This window comes from Lampetra planeri, chromosome 4, assembly GCF_965212315.1.
Source record: "Lampetra planeri chromosome 4, kcLamPlan1.2.h2, whole genome shotgun sequence".
NCBI lineage: Eukaryota > Metazoa > Chordata > Hyperoartia > Petromyzontiformes > Petromyzontidae > Lampetra > Lampetra planeri.
In genome coordinates, this window is record NC_136110.1 from 21,455,660 (window position 1) to 21,468,751 (window position 13,092).

A 13,092-nucleotide genomic window follows, 5' to 3' on the forward strand; every position below is an offset into this window, starting at 1 on the left:
TCCGTCCGTGTATCAACATCGCCCCCTACTGCAAACACTTGGCATGACCCTGTCCGACAAGATGGCCGCCCGCTCCCCCTGCGATCTGTGAATTAAACAAGATGGCCGTCGCTTCCGGCGCCTCACGGCGAAACTTTTTGATCGACTGACTATGGGCGAACTCATTTATTCTGGTGGGTGAACAGTGGCGGGGAGGGGTGGAGGAGGAATTGATGATAAAAACAAACTTGCACCATCGTTACAGTTGCCGCGACGAGAGATGTGGGAGGAGAAGCGGCGACCGCTGCCTTGCAGGTGAGAGGTGCGTGTGTGTGTGTGTGCGCGTGCGTGCGCGTGTGTATGTGTGTGCGTGTGTATGCGCGTGTGTGTGTGTGTGCGTGTGTGTTTGCGTGCGTGCGTGTGTGTGCGTGTGTATGCGCGTGTGTGTGCGTGTGTGCGTGCGTGTGTGTATATGTGTGACTGTGTGCGTGTGTACGTGCGTGTGTGCGTGTCCGGCCCACTCGAGCGGCGTGATGAATGGGCGCTATTGGGCTTCGGATCGTTATTCACGGCGAACTGGAAGCGTAGCAACACAACTTCATTACGTGTGCGTGTGCGTGCGTGCATGTGTGTGTACATGTGTGTGTGCGTGCGGTGTGTGTGCGTGTGTGTGTGTGCGTGTGTACGTGTATGTGCGTGTGTGCGCGTATGTGCGTGTGTGTGTGCGCGTGTGTGTGCGGTCGATATCCCTGTACCGGTATTAGTATTATTCCTACCAGCCCACCCCGCAGGGTCCTGTTTAAAAAGTATATTTAATTAAGTAGAACGTGTTGTCTATATTTATTTAAAGTTTCGCATTTCGATGTGACGTCACATTTCTCACCCCCCCCCCCATCGTCACAAATGTCTGACCCCCCCCTAGGTGCGTGACGTCATTTATGGATGGCCCCTTAACCCTCCACCACCCGACAAGATTGTCACTGTGGAGGCTGCTCGCCTCTGTCTCCATCGTCCCCTCCGTATCATAACCCCCTGGCTGTCTGGTGGGGTCCGGACTTTCGTCCCCCATCTGCTCCCTATTCTGTACCCCCGTGAGTGCTGCGGATCATGTGTGCATGCTCCCCCTGCGCTGAGGTTGGCCGCGGAGCGCAAGTTGCCGCCGCCGTGCGCGCGAGATAAACAGTACAGCAATGCGCAGCCGATTACGCGCTCGAGCCGCGGGGTTGGGGGTCAGGGGCCCACCACCGCGCCGCACTTTACGCAGGTAACGAGCACGCGCACGATCGCACAAAGCTAACAGCTTCAATGCGCACAGCGGTTTCGCACACGCGAGCGGGGCACACGCCGACACAACGACTCGTCCCCTCCCGCACTCGCGCGTGTACGTCAACACAAGTATCGTACAAGGACGATACTTGTCCTGTCCAATTCCCTGGCCCTGAGAAACCGTGGGGTAAACCCCCTCGGGGGCCCTCGGGTGAAAACTCAGGGTAGGTGACCCGGCCACGAGGCCCTACGTGGGTGCGGGTGCGTGCTTATGTGGAGGGGGTGATGGGGGGCAGTGCGGTGGTGGAAGCCGGGCGGCTCCCTGGCTCGGCAGAGCGGCCCCGTCGCTGTGGCACCACATCACGCTTACACTACTGTGTTGTCATTGTAAAACAAAAGTTGGCATAAAACGACGACTCAATCATATTCTTGGTTCTTTCGGTAAAGTAACGTAGAAGGGAAATAATAAAATATAAAACAATAAAAAAAATGTTTTATTGTTTTTAACTATACATTTTTTTTATTGTTTTATGTAGAAGGGAAATAATAAAGTAATAAAAATATAAAACTATTTAAAAAATATATTTTTTTATTGTTTTATTGTTTTATATTTTTCTTGTTTTATATTTTTCTTATTTTTATTGTTGTATATTTGTATTATTGTATGATTTCCCTTCTACGTGACTTTACCGAAAGAACCAAGAATATGAATCCCTGCAGTCACGAAAGCTTTAAATCAAAAGACGACTCAATTGTTGACCCTTCCCCGCGCCTCCGATTGACGACGTACGGTGCGAAAGAAGTTCAACACACAGCGTGGCAGGGAGTCGACAGCACGGGTGGCAGGCGGTGGGGCCCAGACTGTGGGAGCAGCAGCAGAAGGCAATGAGAGACCTCGCTCCCACTGGCGGGCTTTCACTGAAAGTCTTCGTAGCAAGCAACAACAATAGCCACAACAACAACCACAACAACAACCACAGCAACAACAACCACAGCAACAACAGCCACAACAATAAAAACCACAACAACAACAGCCACAATAACAACCACAACAACAGCCACAGTAACAACAGCAACAACCACAACAACAACAGCCACAACAACAGCCACAACAACAGCAACAACAACAGCCACAACAACAACAACAACAGCCACAGCAACAACAACCACAACAATAGCAACAACAACAGCCACAACAACAGCAACAAACAGCTGAGTGGACTTGCCGTGGTTACCAGCAGTGTCAAGATCGGCCTCTAAGCTCTTTAGTTTTATATTTATGATGCATTTGTTATAATTTCACAATTGTTACATTGTGATTGTATGCGTGGGTTTGTCTACATGGTTTTGTTATGTAACATTTTGTTTGTTACATAACGTTGTTATGTTACATAACGTTGTTATGTAAGTTTTTTTTTAAAGATTACCGTAATACAATGTTCAGTCTTTAATCGTTTTTGTATTCTATTCTCAGCTTTTAACGATTGTATACAGTATTTTGTAAATTCTCAAGTTTACGTTTTTTACTTAGTTTGTTGTTAATTAGCATACGCGTTTTGTGTACTCGTATGTGTGTCTATATCTTGTTAGTACGTGTGTATGTGTGTGCACGTTCACATTTCATTAAGTGTATTGTACGATGTTGTATAGTATAGTGGAATGTTCATGGGTAAAGTATAACTCGTTGGATAAATATTGCAGTCTGTCATACAATTTGGTGTGTGTGTGTTGCAGTGAACTAATTTGGGGAGCGGTGGTGCAGTGGTTAGCGCGCTGCCCTACGAACCTGCAGAACAGAGTTCCATTCCTGCTAACGGCCAACACCACGGTGACGATTATCTGAACCAGTCCTGGGCATCCCCTAGGTCGACTCAGCCTCAAATGAGTACCTGGTTTGTAAACATCGCCACTAGGGAGACAAAGGCGGCCGGGCGTGGTGCTGGCCACCCACCCCCTCTTGTACCGTTCCAGCCTTCATAGGTGCTCGCTTTCAGCACTTTCCCCATCAGTCTGTTCAGGCTATACGGGGGATCTTTGTTGATATAAATAGTCGTGGCATTGGTGGTGAAAGTAGTGGCAGTGGTGGTGACAGTGACCGTGTTTGATGACAATTGTGGTAGAGGCGAAAGTAGTGACAATGGCAGTGGTGGTGAAGGTGATGGGCGTTGATGGTGAAAACAGTGGCTTTGATGGTGAAAAGTGGCGTTGATGGTGAAAACAGTGGCTTTGATGGTGAAAACAGTGGCGTTGTTGGTGAAACCAGTGGCTTTGATGGTGAAAACAGTGGCTTTGATGGTGAAAACAGTGGCGTTGATGGTGAAAAAGTGGCGGTGATGGTGAAAAGTGGCTTTGATAGTGAAAACAGTGGCTTTGATGGTGAAAAAGTGGCTTTGATGGTGAAAACAGTGGCTTTGATGGTGAAAACAGTGGCGTTTATGGTGAAAACAGTGGCTTTGATGGTGAAAAAGTGGCGTTGTTGGTGGTAATGGTGGCGTTAATAGTTGCTGTAGTAATTGGGATGGTAGTGGAGTTGGCTTTGTTAGACGACAACCGGCAACCATTTTTCTAATTGATCTTACCTCAATCTGATTTTCATCGGCGAGCAATCCGTATCAGGCTGGAACACGGACGGGGGGTGGCTGCCTCGTGGTCTTGGACGCTTTGGTCGTGCAAGTTGGTCAGAGAATGGTGTTCAAGGCTCAGAGGAACACGATGACAGCTGCCGTAGGAAAAACAGGCAGTCCGCAATGTGGAGGAACCGACGTTGACAACAAAGCAAACGCAGAGCTTTGAAAACTTCACTTAAAAATATTTTCCTTTTAATAACACAAATACTTTATGATGGTACAATCAAGGAAAGAGGCTTCTCGGGCAATATAGAAAACGAGTGTGCACATCAGACGAAACACGCAAAAAATGTCAAGGAGTTTACTATTAAACTAATTTATCAGAGCTGGAAGGTCGTCACAGCAAATGCTGTGACTGCCACACCTTTTGATCGCTCCCATCCTGCCAGATCCCGACAACTGTTGCACACTTTGCAGCTGATTTCTTCTAACTTTTACTTTTAGTTTACCATGTCTGCTTCTTGAATAATAATGATTGGTATTTAATCAGTGATTTTAATGTTGATTTGAAGCTTTCGTGACTGCAGGAATCCATACTCTTTGGTTCTTTCGGTAAAGTCACATAGGTAGAAATAAAATCAGATAAATCGCGACGTTTCGAACGCAACACAAGCGCCTGAAACGTCGCGATTTATTTTATTTCTACCGACGTGACTTTACCGAAGGAACCAAAGAGTATGATTCTAATGTTACTTTACAAAACTTGATATCCTGGAACTTAAACCAACATTGTGAGAAAATTCTCAGCAACAATTCTTTATCCAGTCCTTCATGATCCTGTCTGTTACAACCAATGCTTTATTTTATTCTGGAAGATGGCAGAAGTTCCATTTGCAAGAGAGTTGTAATTTTACTCGGTAAAAAAAGATATACAGCTCACACATTCACACACACACCGAACTAGAAAAATGTATTTTAAAAAAGTGTAATTTTTGTGTCACATCAATCATTTACACTTCTTATGAGCCTATAACACTAAAATCGCAGCCACCACAGGTAAAATGTGCATGACATTTCCATACATTGTAAATAATCTATTCCAACAAGCACGGCTGCACATGAAGCCTAATAATTGATTTTAATCAACGATTCTTTTCACGCTGATTACTCGGCAGTACGACTTTTGGCTGCATCCACTTCCAGCGTGGGCGGCTGCTGCCGTTTCCGCGACAGCTTTGTGCGGCCCCTGGAAGTCCTCGGTGGAGCAGCAGTAGCAGCAGCAGCGGCAGCCGAGGCCGGCGCCTTCGCTTGGCGAGCGGAGGCCTCGCGGCCACGGAGAGTGACCCCCGTGGCTCTCTCCTCCACCTCGACTGCGCGTGGCACGTCACCGCCTCCGCCCACGCGAGCCTCTGTCCTCACGCCCCCCTCCCACTGCCGGCCCGAGCTCTCGTCGTTTTCCTTCATCTCCTCGAGCCTCCGTGCCCTCGTGAGGGATATCTGAGGGCTGTCCGAGGAGGTATACTGCGCCGGATCTGCTCTCGTGGCGGTCCCGGTGCGATGAGATGGTGGTTTTCGATCTTTTCCCTTCCTGTGCCCGATCTTCTTGACTCTACGCGAACGAATGCACAAAATAGTGTTTAAAAATGTCTGAACTTCCATAATGAAGTAACCTATGCATGTATCCATTAGATCATCCAGCCGACTGACTGAGGTTAGAGCGCTAGATTTCAATAAAAAAAAAACTTCCATTCCTGGTCTTTGGTCGACTCAGATTACCATCCCCCGAGAAATTATAAAATACGTAGAAATGTGGGGTACATCAGAATGATAAAATAAAGTATATAAGCTCAAATTGGATAAGTACACCAATTTCCAAGCTTCGTCAAGGCAGCAAAACAACAGCAAAAACAGTCCCAGACCACACCAAGTCAACACACAGCACCGAGGCCCTGTATGTGTGTGCAGAACCCAAGCTCACATGTGCTTGAGCTTGGCCTGCCGGCGCTGAGCAGAGGCGGTGAGCAGCGCCTTGGCGTCAGCTTGACGCACTGCCGGACAGTTAAAGTACTCGGAGAGGGCACGGTCCCCACACCTCGCATCCACACCCTGATGGGACAGGAAAGCGTGGATTATAGGAAGAATACATCTGTGCACAATAAGTAATTCATAAGAGGAGCTTACTGTTCATAATTAGCATTGTGTTAGTAAGCAAAGGAATCATATAAATTGAAGAACTAAACCATTTTTTTTATTTCACCAGAAACGACCCGGCCACAAATGATAGCTCAACGAAGTGGCTTATCGCGTGGAAATTTAAACGAGCCAAATACTCTAAACGCACGTGTCTAATTGTGGAGGGAAAACCCGGAGAACCTGGAGAAAAAAATCCATGCGACCACGGGCAGAACATGCAAACTCCAAATATACAGCAGGCATCAGGGTCGGGATCGAACCTACGAACTCCTGCATATCAGGTGAGGTAGTTAACATTTCGCCACCCCTGATGACGTGGGCTACACTTCAGTGAACGCTCCGCTTTAGTTCAAACCATCTACCTGGTCCAGACGGAATGAAGATGAACCATACGTATACTGGTCGTTGGTCTTTTGTGGCTGCCCAATGGAGTCCTCAAATTCTTCCAATGCAAACACGAGAGTTGGGGGCTCTTCTGTGACATATGTGTGGAGGCAACTCACTTCCAGACGGAGCAGTGGGGCCACTGGAGTTGGAGCAGCTGGAGGATGTGGGGGTGGCGGTGGTGGGGGTGGTGGAGGTGCTTCGCAAACAGCATTCACGCACACAATAAGCTGTTCTGGGAATATGGGCATCTTCACATACGAGCGCTCTATGAGACGCACAGGAAACACAGAGACACACAGGAGACACTCAGGAGACACAACGACACACAGGAGAAACACTGACACTAATCTGGAATGCTTACCAGTTGATAGCATGGAACTTGTTTCATGTGAATTATAAACCACCAAGTGAGAGCCACACTAAAAAGTGTCTTTTTAGAATAAAGGCTGAATAGTGTCTGGAGATATGGTTGATACTTTGATTAAAATTGTAACTTGCATACTTCACAATGTACATGGGAAACATGAATATTCACATTTTATGGAATTTCTGAGTTTTTTAGCGCTCCATTTAGGGATCATGTTTTCTTGTTTACATCCGAGCAAGTCAAAGTTTTCTTTCGATTTAAAGCTTTCGTGACTGCAGGGATTCATCTTCTTGGTTCTTTCGGTAAAGTCACGTAGAATGGAAATAATAAAATAATAAAAATAAAACATAATAAAATAATTTTTACGACGTTTCGGCCACAACGCAAGTAGCCGTCCTCAGGTGGAGAACAGGTCTGTCGAGGAGACAGAGTCTGAATGACAAGCCCCAGGTTTGGAGCGACTATTTGGGGCTTGTCATTCAGACGCTGTCTCCTCGACAGACCTGTTCTCCACCTGAGGACGGCTGCTTGCGTTGTGGCCGAAACGTCGTGAGAATGATTTGATTATGTTTTATTTTCATTATTTTATTATTTCCATTCTACGTGACTTTACCGAAAGAACCAAGAAGACAAAGTGTTCTTGTTTACATTTCAAACGAGTCAAAGTTACCCACCAGAGAACCGCCCGCTCAGACAGCGCAGAACAACGTGCCTCTTTCTGAAGTACGTCTCCACCTCCACGTACTTCCCTGGAGGAAAATCAAGTGTCATCACACTGGTGTGTATGAACTAAGCTAAAATTTAGATTTAAAGCTTTCGTGACTGCAGGGATTCATCTTCTTGGATCTTTCGGTAAAGTCACGTAGAATGGAAATAATAAAATAATAAAATAAAACATAATAAAATAATTCTCACGACGTTTCGGCCACAACGCAAGCAGCCGTCCTCAGGTGAAGAAACAGGTCTGTCGGGGAGGCAAGGCCCACCAAGCTATACAGCTGTTTTCAGAAGCGACCTGACCACAAATGGCAGCTCAATGAAGCGGCTTATGTGGGAATTTACATCGGCCAAATACTCTGAAACGCATGTTTCGAAATGTGGAGGGAAAAACTGGAGGACCTGGAAAAACATCGACGTGACCGTGGGGAGAACATGCAAACTCCAACTATAGCAGGCACCAGGGTGGTTTTGGGATACGATCCAGCCCTGTCTAGCTCTTGTGCCCCTGTCTCATCATTGCGCTTTTGCCTTCCCGTGCCCTTTTGATGTTTTTCTGATTATTCCACCCGTTTCGTCTTACTCTATATATATATGGCTCGTCTTTCTTTATCGAATTGTGCGCATTGTCGTCGCTTGACGACCGTTCTAAACAAAATGCAAGCCTGTAAACCGGTAGCTGCGTGACAATTGTTGATGGCCCACGTAGAATTGTGAAACTCCCAAACCCACTGGACTGCGACAGGACAGGGGAGCACGACAAATGGGCTATCAAGTTTTTGAGTCAGCTGCCCAGGATTGGGAAAAATCTAGCCAATAAATATTGTTCCCTTTTACGTGTGGATTTGCTCTTGGAACTTGCAAAGGGCTGTCCGTTTTAAACATAGAATCCGTATGTAATGGCTTCTTATATTGAAATCCACCGTGCGGTTTGAACTTTTCTCATGTATTATTATGTAGAACTTATTTTGAACCTCATGTAGCCAGACGTGCTAACCAGAGGTGATCGTGCCTAAAATGCAACTGGATTAAAATTAGAAATTCCAGAACTTGCTGTTTATTTATCTAAAAAATTGATTAACTTCCCAATTAATCAAGAAGGAAATCGTGTGCCCAAGTCCACAGTGTGCAGCCCATGGTGAGCAGTGAGCAGGGCACCTGCATTGGTCACCGGCTTGCTGTGCGCCAGCTCCTTCATCTGCTTGGACTGCATGGGCTTGCGCTGTCTTCTCAGTTGCAAGTAGGAGTTGACGCGTTGCTCCACCACGTCGCTCAGCAGCGACAGCACCTCCTGCGCAATCGAGCGAGGGACGGTACGGACACACGAGGCTCGCGATCAACATGCTGCAGCCACTAAGCCGACACCTGAGCTTGGATCCTGAGTTTGAATCTGGGTTACAGCCACCCCAACGGTTAAACCAAGCGTGGAACTTTTTTGTTGTTGTCTTAGCCCGGTCACAAATCAGTGTGTAAATATTTTATTTTTTTAATGTGGTTGTAAGATTCAGCTGAGAGCAGCACTGAGGAATACAATGTATAAATACGTGTCAAACTACAAAAAACATCAACCCTCACTCCTGGGCAAAGGCCTCCCCATGCCACGTTTTATGGGGGTTGTTTAACCAAACTTCACTCGGCTGGTGAGGGCAGATTGGTGCAGCAGGGACCCAGAACCAGCACATTGTCGACACGGCTTGTAGCTGGAGTTCCGAATCGACGTTTATTTCTACAACTTCACGGCATGACGCCAACAACACAACCGGAGCACAATTGGGAACTGTCCAACACAGTAGAAGTAGTAACTAATTGGCATGTTTTATTTACATGACAAAACTTACTAATTGGCTGTGTCGGTTGGTGCGCGGGTTTAACGACACATTGACATTTACGCAATCTAACCCAAAAAAAACTCTTGTGGATAACATTGCTCGTGAAAGCCTCCTACTACGTGTTAAACTAACGTTCAAACAATGAAGCCTCACACAGGCACACAAAAAGGACACGGGCAGTCAGGTTGCTGGAACGCTGGGATCAGCTCCACCGTGCGAGGCACCTGCTTGTATGGACGTTGGAGACAGCTCCACCTCGTCGTCCACCTCGTCACGGGTCGCACCTCGGCCAGCACCACGTACGGGCCGCACTGCAGGAACGAAAGAGCAACCGCTCCGTGTGACGCACACACAGCAGCAGGAGCGACTTCATTGCATGCGGCACGCACACTTCGATCACTCTGACACACAGTCCCGAGACACCGACTTAAACTGGCTTATCCATCGATGAAAGCATCTTAGCCGCACTCGCCACTTAAAACTCGATTGAAAACTCATCTATTTAGAACAGTTTGATTGTGCGTGTGGGTGCATACCTGTCAACCCCTTATCAGTGCCTACCTTATTACAGACCAATTCAGACCTCATAGGTCACCCCGTGCCCTTATAAATTAGAACGTTCATCCTACAAAGTCCCATCACAAGGGAGAAACACAAAACAAATAGACAAAACAAATGTGCCCATATTGAAACGCTGTACGCCGTATGGACCTGCAAACTCAATTTCCCTCGACAAGAATACGGGTAAAGCATATGGGTTGACAGGTGTGTGTTTAGTTTGTTGTCCTTCCCCCGCATCTCCAATTAGCACGGTTGACTCCGTACGGTGCGAAAGCTCAACATACATACACATACATCAGGTATGGGGTTTCTCCACCCTACATACTTAAATGTAAGGTGCTCCACAAACCCGAAGGGGACGTTGTAGAATTCTACTTTTAAGGGTTTCCCCTCCACCTAGTGGAGCACGTTTCCCTTTTGCAGCAGTGTTCTTCATTGCAAGGTCCGCGGGCCTTTAGTGCGGCCCCCGACAATACACAAATGTGAAAATAGCCCCCATCATCATCATCGTGCTGCTGTCAAACCCCCAATGGTTTCAAATATGTGGCGGCCCTCACTCTGAAAATGAGTGAAGAACACTGGTCTACAGACTCACCTGGGGCCCATAGACTCACCTGGTCTACAGGGAAGATGAGTGAAGAACACTGGTCTAGACTCACCTGGGGCCCATAGACTCACCTGGTCTACAGTGAAGAGGAGTGAAGAACACTGCTCTACAAACTCACCTGGAGCCCATAGACTCACCTGGTCTACAGTGAAGATGAGTGAAGAACACTGGTCTACAGACTCACCTGGGGCCCATAGACTCACCTGGTCTACAGTGAAGATGAGTGAAGAACACTGGTCTACAGACTCACCTGGGGCCCATAGACTCACCTGGTCTACAGTGAAGATGAGTCAAGAACACTGGTCTACAGACTCACCTGGGGCCCATAGACTCACCTGGTCTACAGTGAAGATGAGTGAAGAACACTGGTCTACAGACTCACCTGGGGCCCATAGACTCACCTGGTCTACAGTGAAGATGAGTGAAGAACACTGGTCTACAGACTCACCTGGGGCCCATAGACTCACCTGGTCTACAGTGAAGATGAGTGAAGAACACTGGTCTACAGACTCACCTGGGGCCCATAGACTCACCTGGTCTACAGTGAAGATGAGTGAAGAACACTGGTCTACAGACTCACCTGGGGCCCATAGACTCACCTGGTCTACAGTGAAGATGAGTGAAGAACACTGATCTACAGACTCACCTGGGGCCCAATAGACTCACCTGGTCTATAGACTCACCTGGGGCCCATAGACTCACCTGGTCTCAGTGTGTCTCACCTTCAGAGGCAACGTGTCCCGATCTGGCTCCATGAACCCGATGATCCGGCTGGTGTTGCTTGTACAGCCGATGTCAATGCTGCTGCTGTTGTTGTTGTTGCTGCTGCCACAGTTGTTGCTGCCACAGTAGTTGTTGTTGCTGCTACCACAGTTGTTGCTGCTGCTGCCACAGTTGTTGTTGTTGCTGCCACAGTTGTTGTTGCTGCCACAGTAGTTGTCGTTGCTGCTGCCACAGTAGTTGTTGTTGCTACCACAGTTGCTGCTGCTGCTGCCACAGTTGTTGCTGTTGCTGCCACAGTTGTTGTTGTTGCTGCCACAGTTGTTGTTGCTGCCACAGTTGTTGTTGCTGCTGCCACAGTTGTTGTTGTTGCTGCTGCCACAGTTGTTGTTGTTGTTGCTGCCACAGTAGTTGTTGCTGCTGCTGCCACAGTAGTTGTTGTTGCTGCTGTCACAGTTGTTGTTGTTGATGCTGCCACAGTTGTTGTTGCCCCGGGCACGTTGCCTGCAACCAAGAGACGAACAAACACAAAACCGAGAGGTCAACCACCTCGCCTGGTGTAGCAGCAGGGAGGTCGTGGGGGGTTCCATCCCGACCCTGACACCCGCTGCTGTATATGTGGAGTTTGCGGTGTCTCTCTCTATCTCTGTCTCTCTATCTCTACACATTATTAATAATCAATGTGCCTTCAGAGTATCTGGGTGCTGTATATTTATCCCACGACAAAGCCACTTTTCGTTGTGCCATCGTTTTGTGGCCAGGTCGCTTCTGAAAAAGAAGGTACGTAGCTCAGTGAGCTTTAGCTTACATTTTTTTTTTAAACAGTTTAGTTAGAAGCAGCGAGGGAAAAGCGAAGGCCGATCAGAAACCAGCCACATTAACCCCACGCACGCGTTTTAGTTTAAATTGTCTTAATAGAGTAGGTTTGGGTCAGGGGATGTGCTCGCGAATACAACCTGAGAGCGCCCAAGAGAGCCGTGGAGTTTTTATCCCAGGGCTGGAGCTTATCGTCTAATAAATATCAATAAACATCACTAAATATGGAGCTCACGTCCTGAGCACTTTTTGAACTTCGAGCCGCGGAGTTTTTCTCCCGGGGCTGGGGTGTGTAGTTTACCGCGGACTCTTAACCTTCATGTGGGCAGGGTGGAGGGGGGTGGCCGCGTGTTTTGCAGCGGTCCCTGAACCTTAACCCGGCGGTCCCGTGCTGAGCAGCGACGCCGGCGGAAGCAGCAGCAGGAGGGAGAAGCAGAAGCAGCAGGAGAAGCAGCAGAGGGAGGGAGGAGAAGCAGCAGAGGGAGGGAGAAGCAGCAGAGGGAGGGAGAAGCAGCAGAGGGAGGGAGAAGCAGCAGAGGGAGGGAGAAGCAGCAGAGGGAGGGAGAAGCAGCAGAGGGAGGGAGAAGCAGCAGAGGGAGGGAGAAGCAGCAGAGGGAGGGAGAAGCAGCAGAGGGAGGGAGAAGCAGCAGAGGGAGGGAGAAGCAGCAGAGGGAGGGAGAAGCAGCAGAGGGAGGGAGAAGCAGCAGAGAGAAGCAGGAGAGAAGCAGCAGGAGAGAGGGAGAAGCGGCACGAGAAGCAGCAACAGAGGGAGCAGCAGCAGGAGAGGGAGAAGCAGCAGGAGAGAGAGAGGAGAAGCAGGTGAAGCAGGAGAGAGAAGCAGCAGCAGAGAGAGAAGCAGCAGAGAGAAGCAGCAGAGAGGGGGATAAGCAGGAGAGAGAGAGAATCAGGAGTAGGCAGTGAAGAGAGCTCATTCGCAGGGGTTTGCGGAGAAGGGGGGGGGCGAAGCAGGAAGAGAAGCAGCAGCAGAGGGGATTAGAAGCAGGCGCCCGGCAAAGAACGAGCAGAGAGACGTGAGAAGCGGCTGCATCATCGTCGTTGTTAGTACGCAGACTCTGGGGGGTG

The 13,092-nt window shown here is 48.3% G+C and overlaps 1 protein-coding gene across 2 annotated transcripts; it reads right to left on the reverse strand.

The window, feature by feature from the left end:
* Nucleotides 1–4,042: 4,042 nt before the first annotated feature.
* SLX4IP (SLX4 interacting protein) lies at nt 4,043–12,425 on the reverse strand. 2 transcript variants are annotated; one of them, XM_078593527.1, is made up of 8 exons: nt 12,311–12,425; nt 11,196–11,697; nt 9,530–9,616; nt 8,635–8,767; nt 7,434–7,508; nt 6,509–6,657; nt 5,791–5,918; nt 4,043–5,421 (listed from the first exon to the last, which is right to left on the reverse strand). In XM_078593527.1, exons 1-8 carry the CDS (start codon nt 12,328–12,330, stop codon nt 4,977–4,979), a joined length of 1,539 nt encoding a protein of 512 aa, XP_078449653.1. In that variant the 5' UTR covers nt 12,331–12,425; the 3' UTR covers nt 4,043–4,976. The 2 variants fall into 2 exon arrangements, with proteins under 2 accessions (XP_078449653.1, XP_078449654.1); XM_078593528.1 differs by lacking the exon at nt 12,311–12,425 and adding an exon at nt 12,150–12,302.
* Between the last annotated feature and the right edge of the window lie 667 nt (nt 12,426–13,092).